This window comes from Trichechus manatus, unplaced genomic scaffold, assembly GCF_000243295.1.
Source record: "Trichechus manatus latirostris isolate Lorelei unplaced genomic scaffold, TriManLat1.0 scaffold00167, whole genome shotgun sequence".
NCBI lineage: Eukaryota > Metazoa > Chordata > Mammalia > Sirenia > Trichechidae > Trichechus > Trichechus manatus.
In genome coordinates this window covers 3,502,881-3,516,613 of record NW_004444103.1, presented here as the reverse complement: position 1 = coordinate 3,516,613, position 13,733 = coordinate 3,502,881, and the positions used below count along the sequence as shown (strand labels likewise).

Below are 13,733 nucleotides of genomic sequence, written 5' to 3'. Positions count from 1 at the left end.
TAAATTAGAAATGTTAAATTTTAGTTGCTTTGAAAATTGATTTTTTCTTTTAAATATATTAATAATTACTGTTACCCATGTTGTAGGGTTTAAATAATTATATTGTTTAATCTGAGGACTTAGATGGTGCCTTAAAAGATCTGATAATAATTATTTGTTTCATATTCTTTTTGCTATTAGGTGATTTGGGCCCGTGGGATCTGCTCATTTGCCTGTCTTCTAGGAATCCTGGTGGAAATCCCTGCATATCCAAGGAAGACATGTGCCAGCTAGGTTTACATCAAAAGGTAAAAATTCTCTTCATAAAGAATCCAGACTTACTGTACCTATTGAGGCTGAAGGAGTCCCCGAGACGATTGCCCTGAGTTATTCTTCAAACCTGAATCAATACCATCCCCTTAAGTCAACTTTAAACTAAGTAACATTTAGCTCAAAAAATAGATTGTCACCCTTGAGTATTGCATTCTTTAAAAAAATTATACAAGACTAAATGGACAAGAGCTATTTTAAAGCATAGAAGAGAAGGTTGGCAGGGGGCAGGGAGTTTAAGTCAATGGGAGTGAGACAACTAGAACAGAAATAACAAGAATGTGAAGAATGTAACAAAGTTGATGATCATTATATCTAGAAGCTAATGAATGGGAGCGAGTTTTGCTGTATGTATTATCACCAAAAATAAAATACTAAAAAGAGATAAATGTTCTTCCTGAAAATGTGTACCGATTTCATCAGCCCCATGAATATAAACACTGATATTTCCTGGTTTATAATGTTAAAAAATAAAAATAAAAAAGGTCTTAAAAATTTGGAACCAGTACATCTTTGTGAAAAGTTCCAGTTGACTGTGACCTCTACACTTTACAATGAAATGGTCACCATTTTGTTGTTGGTTTGTTTGTTTGATAGGATCTCCTTCAACTTCTGCTGCTGACAATATAATAGTTTTACCCAGTAAGGACCCACAGAATATTATCTAGAAGTCTGTAGCCTATGGAATGTTGCTTCCTCTGGCCACTTGCTCACCAAACCTAGGAGAGTCTTCATTTTCAAAAGATTACGGTTTTGACTTTTTAAAACTTAAATTGGAATCCTAAATTACAATAAAACTTATATAACTTCTTTCAAATTTTAAAATAACATTCAGCATTTACTATCTATGTTGTGTGAACTTTTATAAATGTGTTTAGAGGAAGGGAATTGAAAAGGTAACAAATTATCAAAAATTACCAAACACCTACAATGTGGTAGGCACTGTGCTGAACAATTTATACATGCTCTATTGTTGACACCTGTAACAAGTCTGGGAGAAAAGTGCTGAAACCAATAATTATTTTTCAGTCCCTGACTGGCCTTGTGGTAGCCTACTCTGATAACTTGATATTTTTGCAACTGACAATCTTGATAACGCCTTCCTTCTTCTAACTTTGCTTCCTTGGCCTTTGGACTGAGTATATTATTTTGGTTCTCCTTGAACATCTTGGTCCATTCCTTCTTTGTCTTCATCATAGCCACCTTCCTCCACCCATTCCTTAAATGCCTGTGTTCCTTAACACTACTTCCAGAGTTTCAACTGTCATTTGCAGTTCATGGTTCCCAAATCTACATCTAAAGTTCAGACCACTTCCTCAGGTTTCAGGTTTACATGTACAACTGCTTGCTGGACATATCCACTTGGGTGTCCCATTGACGTCTCAAACTCACCGTGTCTAAAGCCAACTCACTGTTTTCTCCAGCATATTCGCTTCTGGTCTTGCATTTAGAGCTTCTCTTCTGTTGGTCATATGCATGATCAACCACCCAATCACCTCCTAGGATAGAAATCTGGGCTTCACCTTTGGGCCGTTTCTCTTCCTTGTCATCTGCATTCTATCATTTCCCAATACTAAAGAAATTACCTCCTAAACATTTCTCAATTCTGTTATCTACTTTCCATACTTACTACATTTATTCTGGTCAGTCACCGTCTCTTACCTGGACTACTGCTTGCTCTTTGTCACTGTTTTGTCTGAAGAAAGTATTTTTGACCTGAAATATATCTTTCCCAGAGTTATCAGAGTGAAACATAAAATGTTGAACTAACCATGTTACCCCTGTGCTTAAGATCTTGAATGGCTTCCCATCGATTATCTGATGAAGACTACGGTATTTGTTGTGTGTGTTAGGTAGCATCCCAGCAGGAAACAAATGCCATACTCAAAATGATTTAACAGAAGAGACACTAATGAAGGAACTATTTACAGAAGTTTTGACAGGGTAAGAGAAATAAAAAAGAATTGTGGGGCACCCAATGATCAGCAATATCATGAGATTTTTAACACCCCTGCTCTGAAGAAGGGATGTAGAAGTCGTGTAACCAGAAGAAATAGTGTGAGCTAGAGCCGAGAAAGAAGGGTCACTGGAAATGAGCTAATAACTTAGGAGAATGTAGCCATTGCCAAATGACAACCCTGCAAAGAGAGAGCCAGGAAGATAAATACCCAACCTTTCTGTATTCCTACCCTCTAATCTCTTGCTAAGGCCTGCTGTTGGTCAAAGCCAACTGATAGTCAAATGCAAGAGAGCCCATGTGATGCCATCCACAGAAATTAAACTCCTGAGGTACGGTGCAGGCACAGAGAAAAGGTACAGTAGCCTTGAGGAAGGAGTATGTCTCACCTGTTTTAGGAACACAAGGAGTCCCATATGACTGGAGTAAAGTGAGTATAGTAGGAGGTAAGTGAGGGCAGAGAAGTACCAGGAGTAGATGGCTTGGGGATGGAATCCCTTATAAGGACTGTGGCTTTTACTCTTGGTGAAATAGGGGATTATTGGAGGGCTTTGAGCAGAGGGGCGACATGGTTCCATTTGCATTTTAACATGATTGTTCTGGCTACTGTGTTGAAAATTGTCTACTCATGGACAAGGACAAAAGCAGGGGGACCAGTTTTTGCAATAACGTAGGCATGAGATGAGAGCAACTTGGACTAGTGGAGTAGCAATGGAGGTGGTGAGATGTGGTCAGAACCTGGGTATATTTTGAAGGTAGAAATGCCAAATAATAGCTAACATTTTATAACCTTACTATGTGTCAGGCAGCATTCTAAGTGCTTACATATTTATTTATATCCATTCTTAACAGATAAAGGAGCCCTGGTGGCTCTGTGGTTAAGTGCTCAACTATTAACCAAAAGATCAGCTATTTAAACTTACCAGCTGCTCCTCAGGAGAAAGATGTGGCAGTCTGCTTCTGTAAAGATTACAGCCGTGGAAACCCTATGAGGCTATTCTGCTCTGCCCTACAGGGTTGCTATGAGTCGGAATCGACTCGACTACAGTGAGTTTGGTGTTTTGGTTTTATAGATGAGGCGGCTGAAGCACAGGGAGGTTAAGAAACTTGCCTCAGGCTACACAGCTAATAAATGAAGTAACTAGATTCAAACTCAGGCAGTCTGTCTTCAAATCCTGTTTTCTTAACTTTTTCACTATAGAATCTTTCCTAAATAAATACTTAGCAACTGTGTTAACAGCCTACTCTAGTGAATATTCTTAAAGAATAAATAAATTCTAAATGATACACATTAGATAACTGTCGCTTTGGAGCATGAATAATTTGAAGCTTTAAGAACCATGACTTATTTGTGTAAGCATCAATATTCAAAGCAGAATTTGCTTCAAATTCGATGAGGATGTTGCAGGATTGTCAATGACCTTAGAATGAGCAAAGAAAGGGCACCTGCTCCAATTAGGATTACTGATCACATCAGGGCTTTGTAATTTTAGTGCTTAATGAAACTGATCATGATCCAGAAAAGAAAGGGCCATGAGTCTTTCTAGTCAGGGGGCTAATAATGTGAATTTATAACTGTGTCGGTCAGTGTGATACCGAAAGTGAAGTGAGGGCCACTACTTGTGGTGACACCAAGTTTAGTAACTAGGGCTACATTTCTCCTCTAACAAGTAGGCTCTAGTGTTTCAAAAGCAGACGGATTAATTTCTAGCTCTAAATGCTTGTAGGATTAGCAGTCCCTAAAACAGGAGGCTGTTTTTAGTACTTGGGGCACTGAGAACTACTGAAATGGCTCTTCTTGTGAAGCACACTAGGATATTTTCCGGTGAATTTGAATGGAATGATAACTGCACCTGAGTGACATGGGGGGCGGGCGGGTGGAAGACTATATTTTTTGATTAGTTGTTTCTCCTCTTTCCTTGTCATTAATTTTTTTCATTGTGGTTAATATTGAACAGTCTTGGGAGGAGGTCTGATTTTTTAAAAATAAAAGGCATGAAACTCTATAGATCCAGTGAGGAAAAAGAGCAGTCCTCTAAGATACGATATGATTTGTGTATCACTCTTAATGTTCATGACTGCCCAAAAAACAAAACTGTTTTTCCCCCCGGGTACTTTCTTATCCTCATAAATAGAACAAAATTCGAATGTCTACTGTCCTTAACAGCTAATAGTTTTCTTCAGTTTTAGTTTTTTTGCTTTATAAACACTTTCTAAATGTTTATAATTAATATTATACTATAGCCCTGGTGGAGCCCTGGTGGTGCAGTGGCTTAGAGCTTGGCTGCCAACCAAAAGGTCGGCAGTTCAAATCCACCAGCCACTCGTTGGAAACCCTGTGGGGCAGTTCTACTCTGTCCTATAGGGTCATTATGAGTCAGAAGTGACTCTATGGCAACGAGTACGGTATGGCACCCTGGTGGCACAGTGGTGAAGAGCTCAGGCTGCTAACAGAAGGTCAGCAGTTCAAATCCGCCAGCCACTCCTTGGAAACCCTATAGGGCAATTCCACTCTGTCCTATAGGGTCGCTGTGAGTCGGAATCAACTCGACAGCAACGGGTTTTATTTATTTATTTTTTTGGTTGCTCTATGGGATCACTATGAGTTGGAATCGACTCAATGGCAAGGAGTTTTTGGTTTTCTTATTAACAAAATATATCTCAAAAAAGAATGATTTTTTACTTTTGCTTCTGTCAACATAAAATAGAAACAATTTAGATATAGGTTACCCCAGATTAGGATTGTGGAAGGTGTGTTGGGATTGAAATATGTTTTAAATGTATATTTCCTTTCTCCAATTTGATGTTTTAGAAATATCCCAGGGCTTGAATGCCTTGACCATTTTATATATGCATTCTACTCCTGTCAAATAGATGAAACGTTTTGTGTAAGTTAAAAAAACAAACAAACAAATATATAAACACACACACATATATGTATATACAGTCATCCCTCGGTATCTGTGGAGCATTAGTTCCAGGACCCTCATGGATACCAAAATCGGTGGACGCGCAAGTCCCATATATAAAATGGCATAGTATTTGCATATAACCTATGCACATCCTCCTGTATACTTTAAACCATCTTTAGATTACTTATAATATAATACCTAATATAATGTAAATGCTATGTAAATAGTTGTTTAGGGAATAATGACAAGGGAGAAAAGCCTGTTTTTTTTCCCGGAATATTTTTGATCCACAGTTGGTTGAATCCGAAGATAACAGAACCCTCTGATATGGAGGGCTGATTGTGTGTGTGTGTGTGTGTGTATGCCCACTGCAGTCGAGTTGATTCCGACTGATAGTGACCCTATATATGTATATGTGTGTATATATATATATATATATATATATATATGAATTGATTTGATGGCAGTGGGTTTTATATATACATATGTGTGTGTATCTTTATATATCTATATCTATATATGTGTATGTGTATCTATATATATAAAGCTTTCAAATGGAACACGAGTTGTTGTTGTTCAAGTCGATTCTGACTCATGGAGACCCCATGTGTGCAGAGTAGAACTGCTCCATAGTGTTTTCAAGGCTTTGACCTGTTGGAAGCAGATCATCAGGCCTGTCTTCTGAGGCTCCTCTGGGTGGGTTCAAATCACCAACCTTTCGGCTAGTAGTCAAGTGCTTAACTATTTTCACCATAAGTTTGGTATATATTAAAAATGACTATTGACATGTTAAACTGGAGAAGCTTATTATATAAAAGCCAGCTAATTCAAGTTACAACTCCCTTGGTGATATTCTAAGAGATAATGATGCAAGTCTTATATATTTTATGATGTACACAAAAATAAAAAGCACTAGGATATAGAAAAGCATTGTTTTGTTTAGCAATTAAAAAGTTACATGTGTGTAATGGTTGATTTATCACAGATGTATAACCTGTCATCCTGGAATGTTTTAACTTTTTTGTGCCAAGTTTCTCAGTTGAACTGCTTAATTTGGTGTTGAGTTCTGGAATAGAGTGGAGATGATATTTCTGGTGTCACGTGTCACCATGGTTACGTCATCTGTGGCTCTGTGAATTCCAAAGACATGCCTTGGAGGAAAGAGCCCAGAAGAGGTCATTGGGTGGAGGATGGGAAAAAGGAAGGCGGAAGGGTGAGAGCAGTTGCTTCCCTTGGCTTGGCTCTGACTTTCTGAACCAAATGTTTTGTTGATCCTGAGTCAGTTAATCTTTCTGACCCAAAGTCTCACAGGGAAAGCCATCTGTCTGAGAGGACAGCAGTCTACCCTTCTGCCTGAAATCTGTGCAAGCTGTATTCTGTCTTGACAGCTTCTGGCCTATTCAGTTATCGTTATACTTTTTACTGGGACTTTTCTATTCCATTTGATTTTCTAGGATGGCACAGCATGACAAGGGCTGCTCTGAGCATCTGCAATGACAGCACATTTGTTCTGGGCCCTTTAAGAAGTGGAAGAAGTACCTGCTTTAGTGCATAGCTGTTATGAATTGAATCATGTCCCCCCAATATATTGAGTATATGTTGTCTTTGCTATGTTAAGAGGCAGGATTAGTGTAGGTCGTATCTCTTGAGTCAATCTCTTTTGAAATATAAAAAAGATTAAATAAGCGAGCAGAAAAGAGATGGGAGAAAAGAGATGCCAAGCCACATGAAGATCGCTCAGAAGCAGAAGCTCATAAGAGACAAGGACTTCCTCCAGAGCTGACAGAGAGAGAAAGCCTTTCCCTAGAACCAGAACCCTGGATTTGGACTTCCAGCCTCCTAAACTGTGAGAAAATAAATTTCTGTTCATTAAAGCCACCCACTTGTGCTATTTCTGTTATAGGAGCACTAGATAACTAAGACTGAATTTGGTACCAGAAGAGTGGGGTGCTGCTCTAACAGATACCTAAAATGTGGAAGTAGTTTTGGAATTGGGTAATAGGTAGAGGCTGGAAGAGTTTCAAGGTGCCTAGTAGTAAAAGCCTAGATTGCCTTGAAGAGACTATTGATAGAATTACGGATGTCAAAGGCAATTCTAGTGAGGGCTCAGAGGAAGTGAGGAGAGCTATAGAGAAAGTCTCTATTGTCTTAGAGAATACATATGGCACCAGCAACAGAATGTTGTTAGAGATATGGACTTTAAACATGCTTCTCGTGAGGCTTTAAAAGAAACTGATGAACATGTGATTGGACAAGGGAGGAAAGGCAATTCTTTTTGTGCAGTGTCCAAGGACTTGACTAAATTATGTTCAAATGTTTGGTGGAAGGTAGAACTTGTAAGGAGATTTCTAAGCAAGATCTTAAAGGGGCCGTGTGGTTTCTCCTTGCTGCTTATAGTAAAATTCAAGAGGAAAGAGATAGACTTAAAAATGAACTGTGCAAAATGAAAACAAATGTAAACATTTGTAAAATTCTGTTGTACAAACTACAGACACGTGTCCTAGAGTTTTCACCAAGGATGTGGCTACACAATCATTTGTTAAAGAGATTAAGCCTGTGACTGATGGATCTAATCAACTACCACAGCAGAAAACCCATCAGTTTAGACTAAAGGGGACAGAAAAAGAACAAAAGAAAAGAAAGCTGTCTGCCTATTGGAATTCTCTAGGCAGGAAACAGCTACATCTGTTGTCCTTCAAGAAAAGAAAAGAACCATCCCTGGAGAAGCTTGGAGATCAGCAGAACTGTTGAAATGAGCAGGAGAAGCAGGGCTGCATCGGTTTCAAAGGGTGGAGTCATGGCCTCCTAAGTTTAAGAGTCAGTTCTTCACCAAGCTGCTGGGACTGAGGGGGTGGGGTCTCCACTCAGATGAACTAGGAGAATGGGGCCACCCAAAGCCAAGGGTGCAGAGTTGCTGCCCCAATGGGCCTGGAAGGCAGAGCTGAAGCCCAGGGCTGAGGGGCCTCCACCCAGAATCCATAAAGCATGGCCAACACCCAGAGCCTGAAGGGTGGGATTTTTGCCCAGATGGTCTCAGAGAACAGAGGATTATTTTCAAGCCTTGAGAGCTAATGTAATTTTTTCTGCTGGGTTTTAAATTTGCTTGGTGCCTGTTACCCTTCTTTCCCTCCAATTTCTCCTATTTGTAAGGAAATATCTACCTTGTGCCTGTTGTACCATTGTACTTTGGAAGGAGATAACTTGTATTCTAGATTTCAGAGGTTCACAGATGAAGAGGAATTTTGATCCAGCATGGACTACGCCTCAAGTCTTATCCATGTTTGATTTAGATGATGCAGAAGATGAGATTTTGGACTTGGAGTTGATTTAGGATTTTGCAATGACGTGATGGGGTGAATGTGTTTTGCATGTGGCAAGGACATGAATTTGGGGAGGCCAAAGGGTAGAAGGAAAACCTGGTGGCATAGTGGTTAAGAGTTTGGCTGCTAACAGTTTGAATCCACCAGGCGCTCCTTGGAAACCCTATGGGGGCAGTTCTACTCTGTCCTATAGGGTCACTATGAGTCAGAATTGACTTAACAGCAATGGGTTTAAAGGGTAGAATGTTACGGATTGAATTATGTCCCCCAAAAATATGTGTTGTAAGTCCTAACCTCTATGTTTTATTGGCTATGCGAAGTCATTCAACTGTGTAGATCATAACAAATTATGGATAACATAGCAAAGAATGGGAATTCCAGAACACTTAATTGTGCTCATGGCAAACCTCTACATAGATCAAGAGGCAGTTGTTTGAACAAAACAAGGGGATATTGCATGGTTTAAAATCAGGAAAGGTGTGCATTAGGGTTGTATCCTTTCAACATACTTATTCAGTCTGTATGCTGAGCAAATAATCTGAGAAGCTGGACTGTATGAAGAAGAATGGGGCATCAGGATTGGAGGAACACTCATTAACAACCTGCGTTATGCAGATGACACAAACTTGCTTGCTGAAAGTGAAGAGGACTTGAAGCACTTACTGATGAAGATTAAGGACCATAGCCTTCAGTATGGATTACACAACATAAAGAAAACAAAAATCCATACATCTGAACCAATAAGCAACATCATGATAAACGTAGAAAGTATTGAAATTGTCAAGGATTTCATTTTACTTGGATCCACAATTAATACCCATGGAAGCAGCAGTCAAGAAATGAAAAGATGCATTGCATTGGGCAAATCTGCTGCAGAAGACCTCTTTGAAGTGTTAAAAAGCAAAGATGTCACCTTGAAGACTAAGGTGCACCTGACCCGAGCTATGGAGTTTTCAGTCACCTTATATGCATGTGAAAGCTGGACGATGAATACGAAAGACCGAAAAAGAATTGACACCTTTGAACTATGGTGTTGGCGAAGAGTATTGAATATACCATGGACTACCAAAAGAATGAACAAATCTGTCTTGGAAGAAGTACAAGCAGAATGCTCCTTAGAAGCAAGGATGGCGCGACTACATCTCACATACTTCAGACCTGTTATCGGTAGGGATCAGTCCCTGGAGAAGGACATCGTGCTTGGTAAAATAGAGGGTCAGCAAAAAAGAGGAAGACCCTCAATGAGATGGACTGACCCAGTGGCTGCAACAATGGGCTTAAGCATTACAACGATTGTGAGGATGGTGCAGGACTGGGCAGTGTTTCGTTCTGTTGTACATAGGGATACTATAAGTCAAAACCAACTAGACGGCACCCAACAACAATAACAAAAGGTAGTATCTAGTCCTTTTCTTGGGTGCTTTTCTCCAGAGATAGAAGGATGATTTAAAAAACCACAACAACCACCACCACAGGCCTGTGGTTATAATCTCATTTGGGCCTGGGTTGTCTTTGCTATATTAATGAGACAGGATTAGTGCAGGGTATGTTTTTAGCCAATCTCTTTTGAGATATAAAAGAGATTAAACGAGCAAGATAAGAACAGACATGGGGGAAGAGAGATGCCAAGCCACATGAAGATTATCAGTAAAACGGAGTGATCTTTGCCTTATATGGGGAGAGTTGCAACTGTATTGCCTTTTGAAGGTTTTCCCAATTAAAAAAGTTATTTTATGGGTTCTGGATACTTTTGCAGTGCTCTGTTTTCTTTCCTCCAGCCCTTCTCAGGAATTCTGAGTGGAAAACTTCAGGGTTTTATGAAAGCCCTTCCTCTTTTCTTACATTTAGTCTCTGAACTTTTCTCTCTTTTGAAATTGAGGAATGTAGATGTCCCTAAGGAACCCTGGTGGAGCAATGGTTAAGTGCTTAGCTGCTAACCGAAAGGTGGGTGGTTCAAACCCAACAACCTCTGCAAGGCAAAAAAGACCTGGTGATCTGCTTCTGTAAAGATTACAGACTAGAAAACCCTATGGGACAGTTCTACTCTGTCCTATAAGTTAGTTATGAGTCAGAATTGACTCCACAGCACCGAACAACAAGAACAAGATGTCCCTAAGATCTGAGTATACTATATTTATAGACTTCTTTCAATTCCCAGTGCAAAAGAATATAAGTGACCTAAATTAGACCCTTGCATCTTTGTAGACTTTCCAAACGGAGTATTTAGAAATATTGCTAGTGCAGAGTCACAAGAGTGGGTTGTTTGAAGCTGGGCTTTATTCATACAGGAACTGGCTGAAGCTTATCCTTGCTGAAGCTATTATTGGGGGAAAGAGACTTTGCTGAATAAATGAGTTGGGTTAATGAAGTTGTAAAGGTTAGAGAATATTTAATCCATGGACTGTTTTAAAGCACTTAAAATGAATCACTTTTTTAAACTACAAATTATCAGTGAATTGATAAAATCTTATAGCTTAAGGGAACCTTAGAGAGCAATGGCTCTGAGTGCTTTATTTGACAAAGGAATAAGGAGAAGCAAAGTGATGTACTCAAGGCTATGTTTCCGTTAAGTGCCTGAAGTGGGACTACAACCCATGGTTCTGGTTCCCTCTCTTCTCCTCACTTGAGTTCGGTTCTTCGTCTTTAGTTACGATGGTAGGACATAGTGGAGAAATTGCAATACTTTTTTAGTTAAGAGCGAATTAATTTGAAGGAATCCATAATGTGCTGAAAGCTAATCTAATTTTCAAGCTAATTCACTCTGACCTCTTTCTGTTGTTTTTAACAAGGCTTTACCATATTTGGTATCATTTCTGCGATTTAGTTGATAATAACTAGTTAAGCAAAATATAAGTTTACAAGAAAAGGAGAGAATTAAACTCTTTTGTAGCCTTTCTCCTCTTTATAAGTTAAAAAATACATTACAATATATTATGATGTTTATAAATCTCTTTACGAACACAGTTTTGCTAAAATAGAACATTGCAGTAACTGGGTTTTATATTTGGAGGCAATTAATGCACTTTAGTATGAAGGAAGAGTATATTTGAAATTTTGAAACAGATTTAGCAGTGAATTACCGCTAAGGGTCTATCTGATAACAAAAGACTGAGGGCCTTTTTGGCTTTGGAGTTGAGTTGACTTAGAGGTATGTTTACTGCTATTTCTTGTCAAAGCAAAATTTGCAACTATCAAGTTATTTTTGTTAATAAATTTGCAATAAAGGCATAAGTATTTCCTTTCATTTCTAGAAAATATTCTGGCTTTTAAATATAGCAAAGTTTTCAAACATGTCCCCAAATATTTTAAAGATTTATAAGGACAAGCTTTTATTTTATGTTATCAAATAAACCACATTAGTATATAGTATACAATGTTGACTTGCAGAGATTTGGAGGTAAGGTCTGGATAGCGTAGAAAATACTTCATATATATGTCCTCTGGGGTTTTTGCTCTTTCTTTGCTTCAGCATTTATGTATGCCTAACTCTAGAATCTTTTACATTCTTTTCAGGTAAACATATTACCAGAAATACAGCATCAGCTTTGCAGAAAGGAAGGATTATGCCAAATAATTAGAAGATTTCCAGGTAAACTTTAGTTAGCCTCCTTTTGCATAAAAATGTGAGCTATTGTAGCCTCCCTCAGCAAACACGAAGTAATGAATTTCTGGTCAGCATGTTTAGCTCCTTTTCCAGAAATTGCACTATCGCACATCTTCTGTAATTCAAGAGATTTTGCCGGTGTGAAGTCCTTGATAATAATGAATACAAACGTATAATGTTGATATTCTTTTAATTTTGCCTTCTATCTTGCAAGACAAGCATTCCTTTTTCTTCTTTGGTTGTCTTTAAAATAATTGCTGCTTTTTTAAAAAAGTACTTATTATAGTACTTCTTCATTTAATAAAACTTTGGATTTTTAAGATAAATATTTCTTCATGATTAAGTTATTCTGATTCTAACAAATGTGTTCTCTTTTGATGGAAAGCCCTCAATTTGTCTGTGTGTTTTTAATTTTGATGTGTAGGATTGTTAGTTCTTTTGTGGTTACCTTAATATTTACCCCTATTTTCTAAGTTTAAACCAATCTTTTATTTCTTTATATCGCCTTGACTTCCTCTCCATATGAAAGATCTATGACTACATTTTTTTAGTCCCTGTTTTTTGTTCTAATATTGTCATCTTTTACATATTGACCTCTCTGTTTCCCTATTTACAGTGCTTTAGCTTTGATTTATTTTTGTGACTATCTGGATTTATATCTGGTTGCTCTATCATATGTTCTAGTCTTCGGTTGTTATCTGATGTTATTGATTTTCTAACTGGAGGACTCCCTTTAGTATTTCTTGTAATTTTGGTTTGGTTTTTGCAAATTCCTTAAACTTCTGTGTATCTGGAAATGCCTTAATTTCACCATCATATTTGAGAGACAGTTTTGCTGGATATATAATTCTTGGCTGAAAATTTTTTTTCCTTCAAGGCTTTATATATGTCATCTCATTGCCGTCTTGCCTACATGGTTTCTGCTGAGTAGTCCAACTTAGTCTTATTGACTGTCCTTTGTAGATGGCTTTTTATTTATCCCTAGCTGCTCTTAAAATTCTCTCTTTATCTTTCATTTTGGCAAGTTTGATTATGCCTTGGTGACTCTCTTTTGGGATCTACCTTATGTGGGGTTCGACAAGCATCTTGGATAGATATCTTCTCATCTTTCATGATATCAGGGACGTTTTCTGCCAACAAATCTTCAACAATTCTCTCTGTATTTTCTGTTATCCCCCAGTTCTGGGCCTCCAATCACTTGTAGGTTATTCCTCTTGATAGAGTCCCACATAATTCTTAGGGTTTCTTCATTTTTTTAATTTTTTTCTCTGATTTTTCCTCAAATAAGTTGGTGTCAAGTGCTTTATCTTCAGTCTCACTAATTCTGACTTCCATTGCTTCAATTCTGCTCTTATGACTTTCTATTGAGTTGTCTAATTCTGAAATTTTATTGTTAGTCCTCTGGATTTCTGTTTGCTGTCTCTGTATGGATTCTTGCAACCTGTTAAATTTGTCATTATGCTCTTCTATAATCTTCTTAAGTTCTTCTATTGTTTTGTCTGTGTGTTCCTTGGCTTGGTCTGCATTTTGCCTGATCTCTTGAAGAGTTCTGTGTATTAATCTTTTGTATTCTGCGTCTGGTAATTCTAAGAAGCTCTCTTCCTCCAGAAGATTTCTTAATTCTTTGATTT

The 13,733-nt window shown here is 38.1% G+C and overlaps 1 protein-coding gene across 2 annotated transcripts in view; it reads left to right on the top strand.

Moving 5' to 3' along the window:
- The window catches only part of LOC101342035 (cadherin-like and PC-esterase domain-containing protein 1), a 211,100-nt gene that overhangs the window by 86,333 nt on the left and 111,034 nt on the right, over positions 1-13,733 (top strand). For both annotated transcript variants that reach the window (XM_023740911.1, XM_023740910.1), the window contains exons 2-3: positions 181-287; positions 12,012-12,087. In XM_023740911.1, coding sequence (XP_023596679.1) covers positions 181-287; positions 12,012-12,087 — 183 coding nt within the window. The remainder of the gene's footprint in view (positions 1-180; positions 288-12,011; positions 12,088-13,733) is intronic.